Genomic DNA, 15,243 nt, shown 5'->3' on the forward strand with positions numbered 1-15,243 from the left:
CTATCGAACACGCTCATGCACGCCTGTTCGAAGTCCAAGCCCCTCGCCCACAAAACCTCCCTTACCCTTCCTTCCAACCTTTTCGAGGATGACCCCTACCCCGCCTTCCTTCTCCTTCAGATTTAAATGCTCTCCATGTCATTCTACTTTGATCCATTCTCTCTAAATGACCAAACCACCTCAACAACCCCTCTTCAGCCCTCTGACTAATACTTTTATTAACTCCACACCTTCTCCGAATTTTCTGCATAATATTTACACCACACATTGCCCGTAGACAGGACATCTCCACTGCCTCCAACCGCCTCCATGCTGCTGCATTCACAAACCAAGCTTCACACCCATATAAAAGTGTTGGTACTACTATACTTTCATACATTCCCTTCTTTGCCTCCATAGATAACGTTTTTTGTCTCCACATATACCTCAACACACCACTCACCTATCTAACACGCTCATGCACGCTTGCTGGAAGTCCAAGCCCCTCGCCCACAAAACCTCCTTTACCCCCTCTCTCCAACCCTTTCGAGGATGACCCCTACCCCGCCTTCCTTCCCCTATAGATTTATATGCTTTCCATGTCATTCTACTTTGATCCATTCTCTCTAAATGACCAAACCACCTCAACAACCCCTCTTCTGCCCTCTGACTAATACTTTTATTAACTCCACACCATTTCCTAATTTCCACACTCCGAATTTTCTGTATAATATTTACACCACACATTGCCCTTAAACAGGACATCTCCACTGCCTCCAACCATCTCCTCGCTGCTGCATTTACCACCCAAGCTTCACACCCATATAAGAGTGTTGGTACTACTATACTTTCACACATTCCCTTCTTTGCCTCCATAGATAACGTTTTTTGACTCCACATATACCTCAACGCACTACTCGCCTTTTTTCCCTCGTCAATTCTATGATTAACCTCATCCTTCATAAATCCATCCGTCGACACGTCAACTCCCAAGTATCTGAAAACATTCACTTCTATACTCTTCCTCCCCAATTTGATATCCAATTTTTCTTTATCTAAATCATTTGATACCCTCATCACCTTACTCTTTTCTATGTTCACTTTCAACTTTCTACCTTTACACACATTCCCAAACTCATTCACTAACTTTTTGCAATTTTTCTTTAGAATCTTCCATAAGCACAGTATCATCAGCAAAAAGTAACTGTGTCAATTCCCATTTTGAATTTGATTCCCTAAAATTTAATCCCACCCCTCTACCGAACACCCTAGCATTTACTTCCTTTACAACCCCATCTATAAATATATTAAACAACCATGGTGACATTACACATGCCTGTCTGAGACCTACTTTTACCGGGAAGTAGTCTCCCTCTCTTCTACACACCCTAACCTGAGCCTCACTATCCTCATAAAAACTCTTTACAGCATTTAGTAACTTACCACCTATTCCATATACTTGCAACATCTGTCACATTGCTCCCCTATCCACTCTATCATATGCCTTTTCTAAATCCATGAATGCAATAAAAAAGTTCCCTACCTTTATCTAAATACTGTTCACATACCTGCTTCACTTGATCTACGCATCCCCTACCCACTCTGAAACCTCCTTGCTCATCCGCAATCCTACATTCTGTCTTACCTCTAATTCTTTCAATTATAGCCCTACTGTACACTTTTCCTGGTATAATCAGTAAACTTATTCCTCTATAATTTTTACAATCTCTTTTGTATCCCTTCCCTTTATATAAAGGGACTATACATGCTCTCTGCCAATCCCCAGGTACCTTCCCCTCTTTCATACATTTATTAAACAAAAATATCAACCACTCCAACAATATATCCCCCCCTGCTTTTAACATTTCTGTCATGATTTCATCAGTTCCAGCTGCTTTACCCCCTTTCATTCTACGTAATGTCTCACGCACCTCCCCCACACTCACATCCTGTTCTTCTTCACTCCTAAAAGATGGTATACTTCCCTGGCCAGTGCACGACATTACCGCTTCCCTTTCTTCGTCGACATTTAAAAGTTCCTCAAAATATTCTTGCCATCTACCCAAAACCTCCATCTCCCCATCTACTAACTCCCCTACTGTATTTTTAACTGACAATTCCATTCGTTCTCTAGGCTTTCTTAACTTGTTTAACTCACCCCAAAGTTTTTTCTTATTTTCATTAAAATTTCTTGACATTGTCTCTTCCACTCTATCATCTGCTCCTCTTTTGCACTCTCTCACCACTCTCTTTACCTTTCTTTTACCCTCCATATACTCTACTCTTCTTGTAATGCTTCTGCTTTGTAAAAACCTCTCATAAGCTAACTTTTTCTCTTTTATCACACCCTTTACTTCATCATTCCACCAATCACTCCTCTTTCCTCCTGCCCCCACCCTCCTATAACCACAAACTTCTGCCCCACATTCTAATACTGCATTTTTAAAACTATTCCAACCCTCTTCAACCCCCCCACTTCTCATACTTGCACCAGCCCACCTTTCTGCCAATAGTTGCTTATATATCACCCGAACTTCCTCCTCCTTTAGTTTACACACTTTTACCTCCCTCTTGCTTATTGTTGCCATTTTCCTCTTTTCCCATCTGCCTCTTACTCTAACTGTAGCTACAACTAAATAATGATCCGATATATCAGTTGCCTCTCTATAAATGTGTACATCCTGGAGCCTACCCATCAACCTTTTATCCACCAATACATAATCTAACAAACTACGTACTTTCATTACGTGCTATATCATACCTTGTATATTTATTTATCCTCTTCATAAAATATGTATTACTCATTACCAAACCTCTTTCTGCACGTAGCTCAATTAAAGGCTCCCCATTTTCATTTACCCCTGGCACCCCAAATTTACCTACTACTCCCTCCACAACATTTTTACCCACTTTAGCATTGAAATCCCCAACCACCATTACTCTCACACTTGGTTCAAAACTCCCCATGCATTCACTGAACATTTCCCAAAATCTCTCTCTCTTCTCTAGACTTCTCTCTTCTCCAGGTGCATATACGCTTACTATAACCCACTTTTCACATCCAACCTTTATTTTACACCACATAATCCTTGAATTAATACATTTATAGTCCTTCTTTTCCTGCCTTAACTTATCAGTCAACATTATTGCTACTCCTTCTTTAGCTCTAACTCTATTTGAAACCCCTGACCTAATCCCATTTATTCCTCTCCACTGAAACTCTCCCACCCCCTTCAGCTTACAGCCAGGACATCCAGCTTCTTCTCATTCATAGCATCCACAGTCATCTCTTTCTTATCATTTTCACAACATCCACGCACATTCAGACTTTCCACTTTGACAGTTTTCTTCATCTTATTCTTTTTAGTAATCTTTACAGGAAAAGGGGTTACTAGCTCATTGTTCCCGGCATTTTAGTTGACTTTTACAACACGCATGGCTTACGGAGGAAAGATTCTTATTCCACTTCCCCATGGATATAAAAGGAAAAGTAATAAGACCAAGAACTATTAAGATAAAATCAAAGAAAACTCAGATGAGCGTGTATAAATAAACATGTACATGTATGTGTAGTGTGACCTAAGTGTAAGTAGAAGTAGCATATTTATGAGACAGACAAAAGACACCAGCAATCCTACCATCATGTAAAACAATTACAGACTTTCGTTTCACGCTCACTTGGCAGGACGGTAGTACCCCCCTGGGTGGTTGCTGTCTACCAACCTACTACCTACAAAATGTATTAATTAGTTAAATTAATTAATTTAATTAAATTAATTAATTAATTAAGTGTATTAATTCAAGGATTATGTTGAGTAAAATAAAGGTTGGATGTGAAAAGTGGGTTATAGTAATCATATATGCACCTGGAGAAGAGAGAAGTGTAGAGGAGAGAGAGAGAGAGATTTTTGGAAATGTTAAGTGAATGCATGGGGTGTTTTGAACCAAGTGTGAGAGTACTTGTGGTTGGGGATTACAGTGCTAAAGTGGATAAAAATGTTGTGGAGGGAGTAGTAGGTAAATTTAGGGTGCCAGGGGTAAATGAAAATTGGGAGCCTTTAACCCTTTCAGGGTCCAAGGCCCAAATCTGGAGTCACGCACCAGTGTCCAAGAATTTAAAAAAAAAAAATTTGTTATTTTTTCTTATGAAATCGTAGAGAATCTTTTTGTGAAGGTAATAAAACAAAAAGTACGAAATTTGGTGGAAAATTGACGAAATTATGCTCTCGTGAATTTTGATGTGTCAGCGATATTTACGAATCAGCGATTTTGCCGACTTTGACTCCCATTTTAGGCCAATTACATTATTCCAATCAACCAAATTCTTAGCTATTTCACTAGTATTACTTCTATTCTATCGATTGAGCACAAGAAATCGCCAAGTCAACTGTTTCAACTACAAAATAAAGTGATCGGAAATTGTTAATTTGGCCAATTTAACACAAAGTTCAAAATATTCCAATTTCAAAATAGGGTCCAGAATAAACGGTGTAGGCATTCCTGGCACTAAACTAACATTTCCTCTGTTCATTAGTTATGTTTTGACGCTTTACAAATAAATTCCATTTTGATTTTTTATTCACATAATGAATTTTTATTCACACCAAAAAATAGAAGATTTACTGTTATGCAATACTGTAATAATTGTATAAATATCATCACCATATTTGTGAATGTATATTAGACCCACCAGCTGACGTGTATTAGATGTGAGAGGTCGTTTGTTTACTCTTGAATATCGGCAAAAATTTAACATTTCCGCTACTTTGAGCTCAGTAATATGTCTTCCATTCTATCAAATGAGACCAAGAAATCGCAAATACAACTATAAAAAACATATGAAAAAACACTGCAAAGTTGCTGTTTTAATCGAAAAATCATGATTTCAGTTTTTTTCTCTCATTATACACAGTGTGCTGCAGGATCTGTTTTATGTGGTGCACACATACCACATAGATGTATTCTCTCGTATCTAGGCCCAAATGTACCACTCACAGTTTATCAGAGTGGGCTGAGCTCATGGCGTAGATCTACGGTTTGGACACTCACCGTAAAGCCGTAGATCTACGGGACGGACCCTGAAAGGGTTAATTGAGCTATGTGTAGAGAGAGGTTTGGTAATAAGTAATACATATTTTATGAAGAAGAGGATAAATAAATATACAGTGGACCCCCGGCATACGATGGCATCGGCATACGTTAAATCCGGCATACGATACATTTTAACGCAAAAATTTTGCCTCGCCACACGTTAAAATACCCGCCACACGCGATTCGGGACGCGTCCTACGTGTGTCCTCAGCTGCCCTGTGCGTGCCAATGTTTACAAGCCAGCCAGTGCGGTCGCATCCACACATACAATCAGTACATTTCATATTATCACAGCATTTTTAGTGATTGTACCTGCAAAATAAGTCACCATGGGCCCCAAGAAAGCTTCTAGTGCCAACCGTGCGGTAAAAAAGGTGAAAATTACTATGGAAATGAAGAAAGAGATAATTGCAAAGTATGTAAGTGGAGTGCGTGTCTCGGAGCTGGCCAGGTTGTATACCAAACCCCAATCAACCATCGTTACTATTGTGGCCAACAAAACGGCAATCAAGGAAGCTGTTCTTGCAAAAGGTGCAAGTTTGTTTTCGAAACAGAGATTGCAAGTACTCGAAGATGTTGAGAGACTGTTATTCTTCTATCTTCCTTCCTCCATCCATCCGCTGTCTGGACAGAGTTCCGGGGGTTAGATCAGCAACATGAGTCAGCATGGTGACCAGGTTAAATCAGCAACAAGAGTCAGCCCCTGCAGCCCGGTCTGTGACCAGGCCTCCTGGTGGATCAGAGCCTGATCAACCAGGCTGTTACTGCTGGTTGCACACAATCCAACGTACGAGCCACAGCCCGGCTGGTCAGGTACCGACTTTAGGTGCTTGTCCAGTGCCAGCTTGAAGACTGCCAGGGGTCTATTGGTAATCCCCCTTATGTATGCTGGGAGGCAGTTGAACAGTCTCGAGCCCCTGACACTTATTGTATTGCCTCTTAACGTGCTAGTGACACCCCTGCTTTTCATTGGGGGGATGTTGCATCGTCTGCCAAGTCTTTTGCTTTCGTTGTGAGTGATTTTTGTGTGTAAGTTTGGTATTAGTCCCTCTAGGATTTTCCAGGTGTATATAATCATGTATCTCTCCCGCCTGCGTTCCAGGGAATACAGGTTCAGGAACTTCAAGCACTCCCAGTAATTGAGGTGTTTTATCTCCGTTATGCGCGCCGTGAAGGTTCTCTGTACATTTTCTAGGTCAGCAATTTCACCTGCCTTGAAAGGTGCTGTTAGTGTGCAGCAGTATTCTAGCCTAGATAGAACAAGCGACATGAAGAGTGTCATCATGGGCTTGGCATCCCTAGTTTTGAAGGTTCTCATTATCCATCCTGTCATTTTTCTAGCAGCTGCGATTGATACAATGTTATGGTCTTTGAAGGTGAGATCCTCCGACATGATCACTCCCAGGTCTTTGACATTAGTTTTTCGCTCTATTTTGTGGCCGGAATTTGTTTTGTACTCTGATGAAGTTTTAATTTCCTCGTGTTTACCATATCGGAGTAATTGAAATTTCTCATCGTTGAACTTCATATTGTTTTCTGCAGCCCATTGAAAGATTTGGTTGATGTCCGCCTGGAGCCTTGCAGTGTCTGCAATGGAAGACACTGTCATGCAGATTCAGGTGTCATCTGCAAAGGAAGACACGGTGCTGTGGCTGACATCCTTGTCTATGTCAGATATGAGGATGAGAAACAAGATGGGAGCGAGTACTGTGCCTTGTGGAACAGTTTTTCACCATAGCCGCCTCGGACTTTACTCTGTTGACTACTACTCTTTGTGTTCTGTTTATGAGGAAATTATAGATCCATCTACCAACTTTTCCTGTTATTCCTTTAGCACGCATTTTGTGCACTATTACGCCATGGTCACACTTGTCGAAGGCTTTTGCAAAGTCTGTATATATTACATCTGCATTCTTTTTGTCTTCTAGTGCATCTAGGACCTTGTCGTAGTAATCCAATAGTTGAGACAGACAGGAGCGACCTGCTCTAAACCCATGTTGCCCTGGGTTGTGTAATTGATGGGTTTCTAGATGGGTGGCGATCTTGCTTCTTAGGACCCTTTCAAAGATTTTTATGATATGGGATGTTAGTGCTATTGGTCTGTAGTTGTTTGCTATTGCTTTACTGCCCCCTTTTTGGAGTGGGGCTATGTCTATTGTTTTTAGTAACTGTGGGATGACCCCCATGTCCATGCTCCCTCTCCATAGGCTGGTAAAAGCTTGTGATAGGGCCTTCTTGCAGTTCTTGATGAACACGGAGTTCCATGAGTCTGGCCCTGGGGCAGAGTGCATGGGCATGGTGTGGATAAATAAAAAACAGATAGCAGGAGATACCATCTCTTAAGCGATCATATGTAAAAAGGGTGGGAAATACATACTATCGTACTATGGTCAACTGTTGCTGCACCACCATCAGCTGTTGCTGCACCACAGTCAGCTGCTACTGCACCACTGTCAGCTGTTGCTGCACCACAGTCAGCTGTTGCTGCACCATAGTCAGCTGTTGCTGAACCAAGGTCAGCTGCTGCTGAACCACGGTCAGCTGCTGCTGCACCAGTCAGCTGTTGCTGAACCACAGTGAGCTGCTGTTGCATCATGGTCAGCTGCTGCTGCACCACAGTCAGCTGCTGCTACACCACCGTCATCTGTTGCTGCACTACGGTCAGCTGTTGCTGCACCAGTCGGCTGTTGCTGAACCACGTTGAGCTGCTGTTGCACCACGGTCAGGTGCTGCTGCTCCACAGTCAGCTGCTGCTACTCCACCGTCATCTGTTGCTGCACCACGGTCAGCTGTTGCTGCACCAGTCAGCTGTTGCTGAACCACGGTGAGCTGCTGTTGCACCACGGTCAGCTGCTGCTGCACCACAGTCAGCTGCTGCTACACCACCGTCATCTGTTGCTGCACCACGGTCAGCTGCTGCTGCACCAATGTCAGCTGTTGCTGCACCACGGTCAACTGTTGCTGCACTATGGTCAGCTGGTCCTAGTGGCATTAAAAGAAGAAGAGAAGTAACCCCAGAAAGGACGTGCTACCTAAAGTCCTAATGGAAGGGGATTCCCCTTCTAAATATTAACAACTTCCACACTCTCCCCTCCTCCCATCCCATCAGTCATCACCAGATCTTCAATGAAGGTAAGTATCAGTTTGTGTGTATTAAAATTAATATTTCATGTGGTAAATTTTTTTTTTTTTTTTTTATACTTTGTGGTGTCTTGCACGGATTAATTTGATTTCCATTATTTCTTATGGGGAAAATTAATTCGCCTTACGATAATTTCGGCATACAATGAGCTCTCAGGAACAGATTAATATCGTATGCTGGGGGTCCACTGTACAGGATATGATATAGCACGTAATGAAAGTAGTTTGTTAGATTATGTATTGGTGGATAAAAGGTTGATGGGTAGGCTCCAGGATGTACACGTTTATAGAGGGGCAACTGATATATCGGATCATTATCTAGTTGTAGCTACAGTTAGAGTAAAAGGTAGATGGGAAAAGAGGAAAATGGCAACAACAAGTAAGAGGGAGGTGAAAGTGTATAAACTAAGGGAAGAGGAAGTTCGGGTGAGATATAAGCAACTATTGGCAGAAGGTGGGCTGGTGCTAATTCCAGAAGGTGAGAAACACGATAGAATTCAAGAAAGGCATCACTGCAAAATATGAAAGTGGAGTGCGTGTGGCAGAGCTTGCCAGGATGTATGGGAAACCCCATACAACTATTGCTTCCATCGTGGCCAACAAAAAGTAAATCAAGGAAGCTGTTGTTGTGAAAGGGGTAAATATGCTCACAAAAATGACATCACAAATACTCTAAGATGTTGAGAAGTTATTGTTGGTGTGGATCAACGAGATCAATTAGCAGGAGATAGTGTTATGCAGTCGATAATTTGTGAAAAGGCAAGGCAGTTGCATGACGATCTCGTAAAGAATATACTTGCAACGAGTGCTGATGTTAGTGAATTTAAGGCCAGCAAAGGATAGTTTGAGAGATTTAAGAAGCATGTCTGTGAAGTGTGATCAAAGTGTAAGTAGGAGTAGCAAGATATCCCTGTTATCTAGTGTGTTTATGAGACAGAAAAAGACACCAGCAATCCTACCATCTTGCAAAACAGTTACAGGTTTCTGTTTCACAGTCATCTGGCAGGACGGTAGTACTTCCCTGGGTGGTTGCTGTCTACCAACTTACTATGCGCATGAATTCAAGGACTATGTAGAGGCTGAAAAATTCCTTCCCCAACAAGTGTTCACTTGTGATGAAACAGGCCTCTTTTGGAAGAAAATACCAAAGAGGAACCTACATCACACAAGAAGAAATGGCACTGCCGGGACACAAGCCTGTGAAAGACAGGTTTACTCTTTTGTTCTTTAGTAGTGCTAGTGGGGATTTCAAAGTGAAGCCTTTACTGGTGTATCACTCTGAAAATCCCAGTGTGTTCAAGAAAAACAGTGTCACCAAGATTAAATTGTGTGTGATGTGGAGGGCTAACAATAAGGTGTGGGCCATGAGGGAAATTTTCCTTGATTGGTTCAATAAAGTGTTTGGTGCGAGTGTGAAGAAATACATCCTGGAAAATAAATTGCCACTCAAGTACCTCCTGGTAATGGACAAAGCACCTGCTCATCCTCCTGACTTGGATGGCTAATTGTTGGAGGAGTTGCATTTCATCACAGTGAAGTTCTTGCCCCCTAATACTACTCCTCTCATCCAGCCCATGGACCAGCAGATCATTTCAAACTTCAAAAAACTCTACTCCGAAGCAGTGTTTCAAAGGTGCTTTTATGTGACCTCAGACACTCAATTGACCCTCAGAGAGTTCTGGAAAGATCACTTCGGTATCCTCCATTGCATAAACCTTATAGGTAAGGCTTGGGAGGGAGTGACTTCCAGGACTTTGAACTCTGCTTGGAGAAAATTGTGGCCAGATTGTGTCCAAGAGGGATTTTGAAGGGTTTGGGGCTGACCCTGAGGACCCTATGCCAGTTGTGGAATCTATTGTGGCATTGGGGATTGCCATGGGGTTAGATGTGAGTGGCGAGGATGTGGAAGAGTTGGTGGAGGACCACAATGAAGAGTTAACCACTGAAGAGCTGCAAGAGCTTCATCTGGAAAATACACCACAAAGTTGGTGTTTTAAACCAAAAACATGCACTGCGTGCTGCAGGATTTTTTTATACTGCACACACTGAGCACACAGACCCATTCTCTCACATGTAGGCCTAGCAGCTTTCTCCCACCAGAATTGAAGGCACTAGAATTTTGGCATAGTATTACGGGACTGGCACTGGCTTGCAAGCCGTGATGTTATGGGACCGACAGTGAAGGAGTTAATCCATCTGTGATTTTTTTTTTCAAAATTATATAAGAAACATGCTACATAATATATAAACATGATACACACAACCACAGCAGAATAAATAGACATAAATATGAAATGTGGTTAAGAGGCAGCTTGTAGAAGTGACAGAAAGAATTACGTTTTCTCTAGTCCAACACCAAAGGCACCTAAAGTCAGTACCTGACCAGCTGGGCTGTGGTTTGTAAGTTGGTTTGCATGCAACCAGCAGTAACAGCCTGGTCTCGGACTGGGCTGCGGGGGCATTGACCCCTGAAACCCTCTCCAGGCATATTCCAGGTATACTGGGGGTAACTAGAAAAGTTTTCCTTTCATTTGCCTTCACTGGTAGCTGTTATTTATTCTGCTGCACTAGCATGAAGACAACTTGTACACAATGTAAATGCGTTTGTATTGTTGGGTAAATGCTTTGCAAACTCATGCCACTGTATGTGTTTGAACTAAAATTGAACAGGTATTAATGTGCGTATATTCTGACACAGTGACTGCTTCCATTTGTCTGACCTCCATGTAAGTAAGTTTATTCAGGTACAGGTGCACAAAAATACAGTTATCTAAATTATCATACATAGCATCAAATGTGTAGATTACCTAGGATAACCCAAAAAAGTTAGACAAAGTGACTTATTTCCATTGGCATCTAAGGGTAGTTGTTAGTAATGATTAAACTCAGTGAACAAGGCATGTCAATGGTAATAATAATAATAATAATAATAATAATAATGATGATAATAATTAATATAATAATTGCTCTGGGGTGTTTTAAATTTAAGTCGTATATTTTGGTGTAGGTGTGGTAGGTGGCGAGCTACTACACCTGGCTTTCTACAATAAATACTCACCTCTCACTCTACATTAAGACTGCAAATATTTTAAGGTAAATAATGAGTGTACTGTATATGCACTTTATCACTCTGGGGTGCTTTAAATGTCATATATTACTTGTAGTTGTGGTAGCCAGATGGGCTACCATACCTACCACACCTGACTTTCAACAATAAATACTACTCGCCTCTCACCCTACATTAAGACTACGAATACTACAGTAAGACTTCAAATACTGAACCTTCATTGTTTGCTAATTTTAAGTTAATTTTAAGCCTACCCATAATGCTCTGCATACAAGGGGCTTTTGGCATGAATACCCAACTACTATAATTCCTTGTACAACTGTGTATCATGTCCAAATAAACTATATGAATATGAATAAGTAATGAGTGTACTGTTTGTGTATTTTACTTTCTATTGTTTTTTAAGTGTAAACTTGTTATCTGGCATTCATATGCATTAATAAGTGGAAAAAAATGGCGTACTGCTTTATGGTAATTTCCACTTTACAACGGTAGCCTGGAATCTTCGTGCTGTATAAGTGGGGCCCTACTGTATAATACAGCTTCTCCTCACTTAGCGATGTACTCGTTTACAGACGACTTGGCCTTACGATGGGCTCTCTGACCAGTATGCATACCAAGATAATGTATATTAGAGCTGATTTCCTCTATTCTGTTTATTACAGTATACAGTACACTACTGTATAAACACTTAAAAATATACCAGAAATGTTATAAATGGTGCATAGAAATGTTATAAATGGTGTCAAAGATGGTTGACACAAACCCACTACCATTATAGTATATGTACTCCTCACTTAGTGATGAATTCATTTACTGATGAGGTCTTAGGAACGGAACTCCGTCATTAAGTGAAGAGAGGCTGTATACATACAGCCTGTCCTCACTTAGTAACATACTTGTTTACCAGTGACTCTCTGACCAGTATGCATACCTAAATAATATATATTAGAGCTGATTTTCTCTCTTCTGTTTATTACAATATATAGGACACTACTGTATAAACACTTAAAAATGTACCAGAAATGTTATAAATGGTGTAAAGGTGACATTAAAACAATATCAAAGCTGGTCAACACAAACCCACTATCATTATAGCATACTCCTCACTTAGCGATGAATTTGTTTACCAGCATGGTCTCATGACCGGAACTCTGTCGTTAAGTGAGGAGAGTCTGTCTGTCTCTTTTTTTTTTTTTTAACACATCGGCCGTTTTCTACCAAGGCAGGGTGACCCATAAAGAAAGAAAAAAACTTTCATCATTCAACACGGCCAAATTACCAATTTCTGACACTTTATTGGGTAGTTGAAATAGTTGATTGAGCTATTTCTTGTGCTCAGTCAATAAAATGGAAGACATACTAGTGAAATTGCTGAGAATTTTGTCGACTGGAATAATGTAATTTGCCTAAAATATGACTCAAATTGGGCAAAAACTCCTATGCATAAATATTGCTGAAGCAGCAAAATTGGCATAAGTGTAATTTCATGTTTTCCATCAATTTTTGTACTTTTTGTTTTATTGTCTTCAGAAAGAGATTCTTACATTTCATAAGAAAAACATAAAAATTTCTTGTGGATGAGTTTCAGATTGGAGGTCTGGACAGTGAAAAGGTTAATTGAGACAGCAATATGCTATGTCAAACAAAGCTAGCTTTCATCCAGTTATGCCCATGTTGTTCTTCCAGCCTTCCTTCAACTTCCTTATGTAATTGGTAACACATCTTGTCTCATTTTATTTTTATTAATGTAAATAACTTGCTGTATCTTCACCATCTCTATTTATTCACTCCACAAAATTGAAGATCATTGAATCAGTTTAAATAATATGTAATTCTTTTGTAATTGACTATTTGTCATTGACTACCTTTCTTATTGTACTTGTGATTGAGTACATAAGAAGTCCTACTTAATAGTATTTGTCTAGTTTTTAAAAAAAAACATTAAAGCCTTATGATTAGTTTCCCAAAATGCATTGCATAATTAGTGGCTTTCTTTTGTGCCCACCATTGTAATAATTCATATAAACTACATTATTTATATGGCATAAAGAAATAAGCATTATTATTATTTGCTTCTGAAATTAATTTACCCAAAGGATTTCATAAATTATTTCTGATATGCTTTAAATAGAAGTTGATTAAATCAAAGTTTTACTCAGGTGAATTAGAGTTAAGGAATTTCAGGGTTTGAAGTTAGTGTTATTCTTTTGGGTAGGTGCAAATTTGTAGTTGTGTTTTCATTACTGTGTAAATCTCTTGATTTAATTATAGTACTTTTTAGATATAATTTAGAAAGATCTGTATCTTTAAAACAGCAGTAAGGGCATTCAAATATGACTGTAGCTCTAGTTAAGGAATTTTTACAACATTTCAGTAATTACATATTTCATTTTTCCAAGGTACTGACAGAGAAGCACCATGAAGAGGCAGCAAGAAATGAGTACAACTTTGATCATCCTGATGCCTTTGATTTTGAATTAGTTACCAAGACATTGGTTAGACTAAAGGAAGGAAAGAAAATTGAGGTCCCAATTTACAATTTTCTCACACATTCCCGTGAGACAAGAACTGTGAGTATTTGTACTACCTAGTTAATTTTACCATAATATACTATTTTAATATTTTTTTTTAACATACTAGCCGTCTCTCACCAAGGTAGGATGACCTGAAGAAGAAGAAACTTTCACCATCATGCACTCCATCACTGTCTTGCCAGAGGCACAGTGATACTATAGCTCAGTACTGCAAATATCCCCACCCCTCCTTCAGAGTGCAGGCACTGTTCTTCCCACCTCCAGGATTTAAGTCCGGCTGACCAGTTTTCCTGAATGCTTACATAAATGGTACCTTGCTAACACTCCAACAGCACATTGTCATAAAATCCACTTACCACCAGTCACTCCTATCTAATACACTCATACACACTTGCTGGATGTCTAAGCCCCTTGTGTACAAAACCTCCTTTACCCCTTCCCTCGAACCTTTCCTACAATGACACCTACCCCGCCTTCCTTTCACTACACATTTACAGTGGACCCTCGACCAACGATATTAATCCGTTCCTGAGAGCTCATCGTAAATCGAAATTATTGTTAGTCGAGTTAATTTTCCCCATAAGAAATAATGGAAATCAAATTAATCCGTTCCTGACACCCAAAGTATTGAAAAAAAAATTTTTTACCACATGAAATATTAATTTTAATACACACAAACTGAAGAAGACATGCACAGTTACATGACACTTACCTTTATTGAAGATCTGGTGATGATAGATGGGATGGGAGGAGGGGAGAGTGTTGATGGTGTTAGTGTTTAGAAGGGGAATCCCCTTCCATTAGGACTTGAGGTGGCAAGTCCTTTTCCGGGGTTACTTCCCTTCTTCTTTTAATGCCACTAGGACCAGCTTCAGAGTCACTGGACCTCTGTCACACAACATATCTGTCCATAGAGGCCTGTACCTCCCGTTCCTTTATGACATTCCTAAAGTGTTTCACAACATTGTCAGTGTACAGTTTGCCAACACGGCTTGCAGTAGCTGTGTGAGGGTGATTTTCATCAAAAAAGGTTTGCACTTTAAGCCACATTGCACATATTTCCTTAATCTTTGAAGTAGGCAACTTCTTCAATTTCTCAATCCCCTCCTCTGAAGCAGTTTCCTCAGGTGTGGCCTCTTGCTGTTGAAGATGATCTAGCAGCTCATCGGTGGTTAGTTCTTCATTGTCCTCCTCCACCAACTCTTCCACATCCTCCCCACTAACCTCCAACCCCAAGGACTTCCCCAATGCCACAATGGAGTCCTCAACTGGCATAGGATTCCCATGGTTAGCCTCAAACCCTTCAAAATCCCTTTTGTCTACACATTCTGGCCACAGTTTTTTCCAAGCAGAGTTCAAGGTCCTCTTAGTCACTTCCTCCCAAGTCTTACCTATAATGTTTACACAATTGAGGATGCTAAAGTGATC

General features: G+C 40.3%; 1 protein-coding gene across 8 annotated transcripts in view; it reads left to right on the top strand.

Annotated features, from left to right (window-relative positions):
* The window catches only part of l(2)k01209 (lethal (2) k01209), a 268,161-nt gene that overhangs the window by 52,345 nt on the left and 200,573 nt on the right, over positions 1-15,243 (top strand). For all 8 annotated transcript variants that reach the window (XM_070096203.1, XM_070096201.1, XM_070096202.1 and 5 more), the window contains exon 5: positions 13,681-13,851. In XM_070096203.1, coding sequence (XP_069952304.1) covers positions 13,681-13,851 — 171 coding nt within the window. The remainder of the gene's footprint in view (positions 1-13,680; positions 13,852-15,243) is intronic.

Source organism: Cherax quadricarinatus, chromosome 52 (genome assembly GCF_038502225.1).
Source record: "Cherax quadricarinatus isolate ZL_2023a chromosome 52, ASM3850222v1, whole genome shotgun sequence".
Classification (NCBI taxonomy): domain Eukaryota; kingdom Metazoa; phylum Arthropoda; class Malacostraca; order Decapoda; family Parastacidae; genus Cherax; species Cherax quadricarinatus.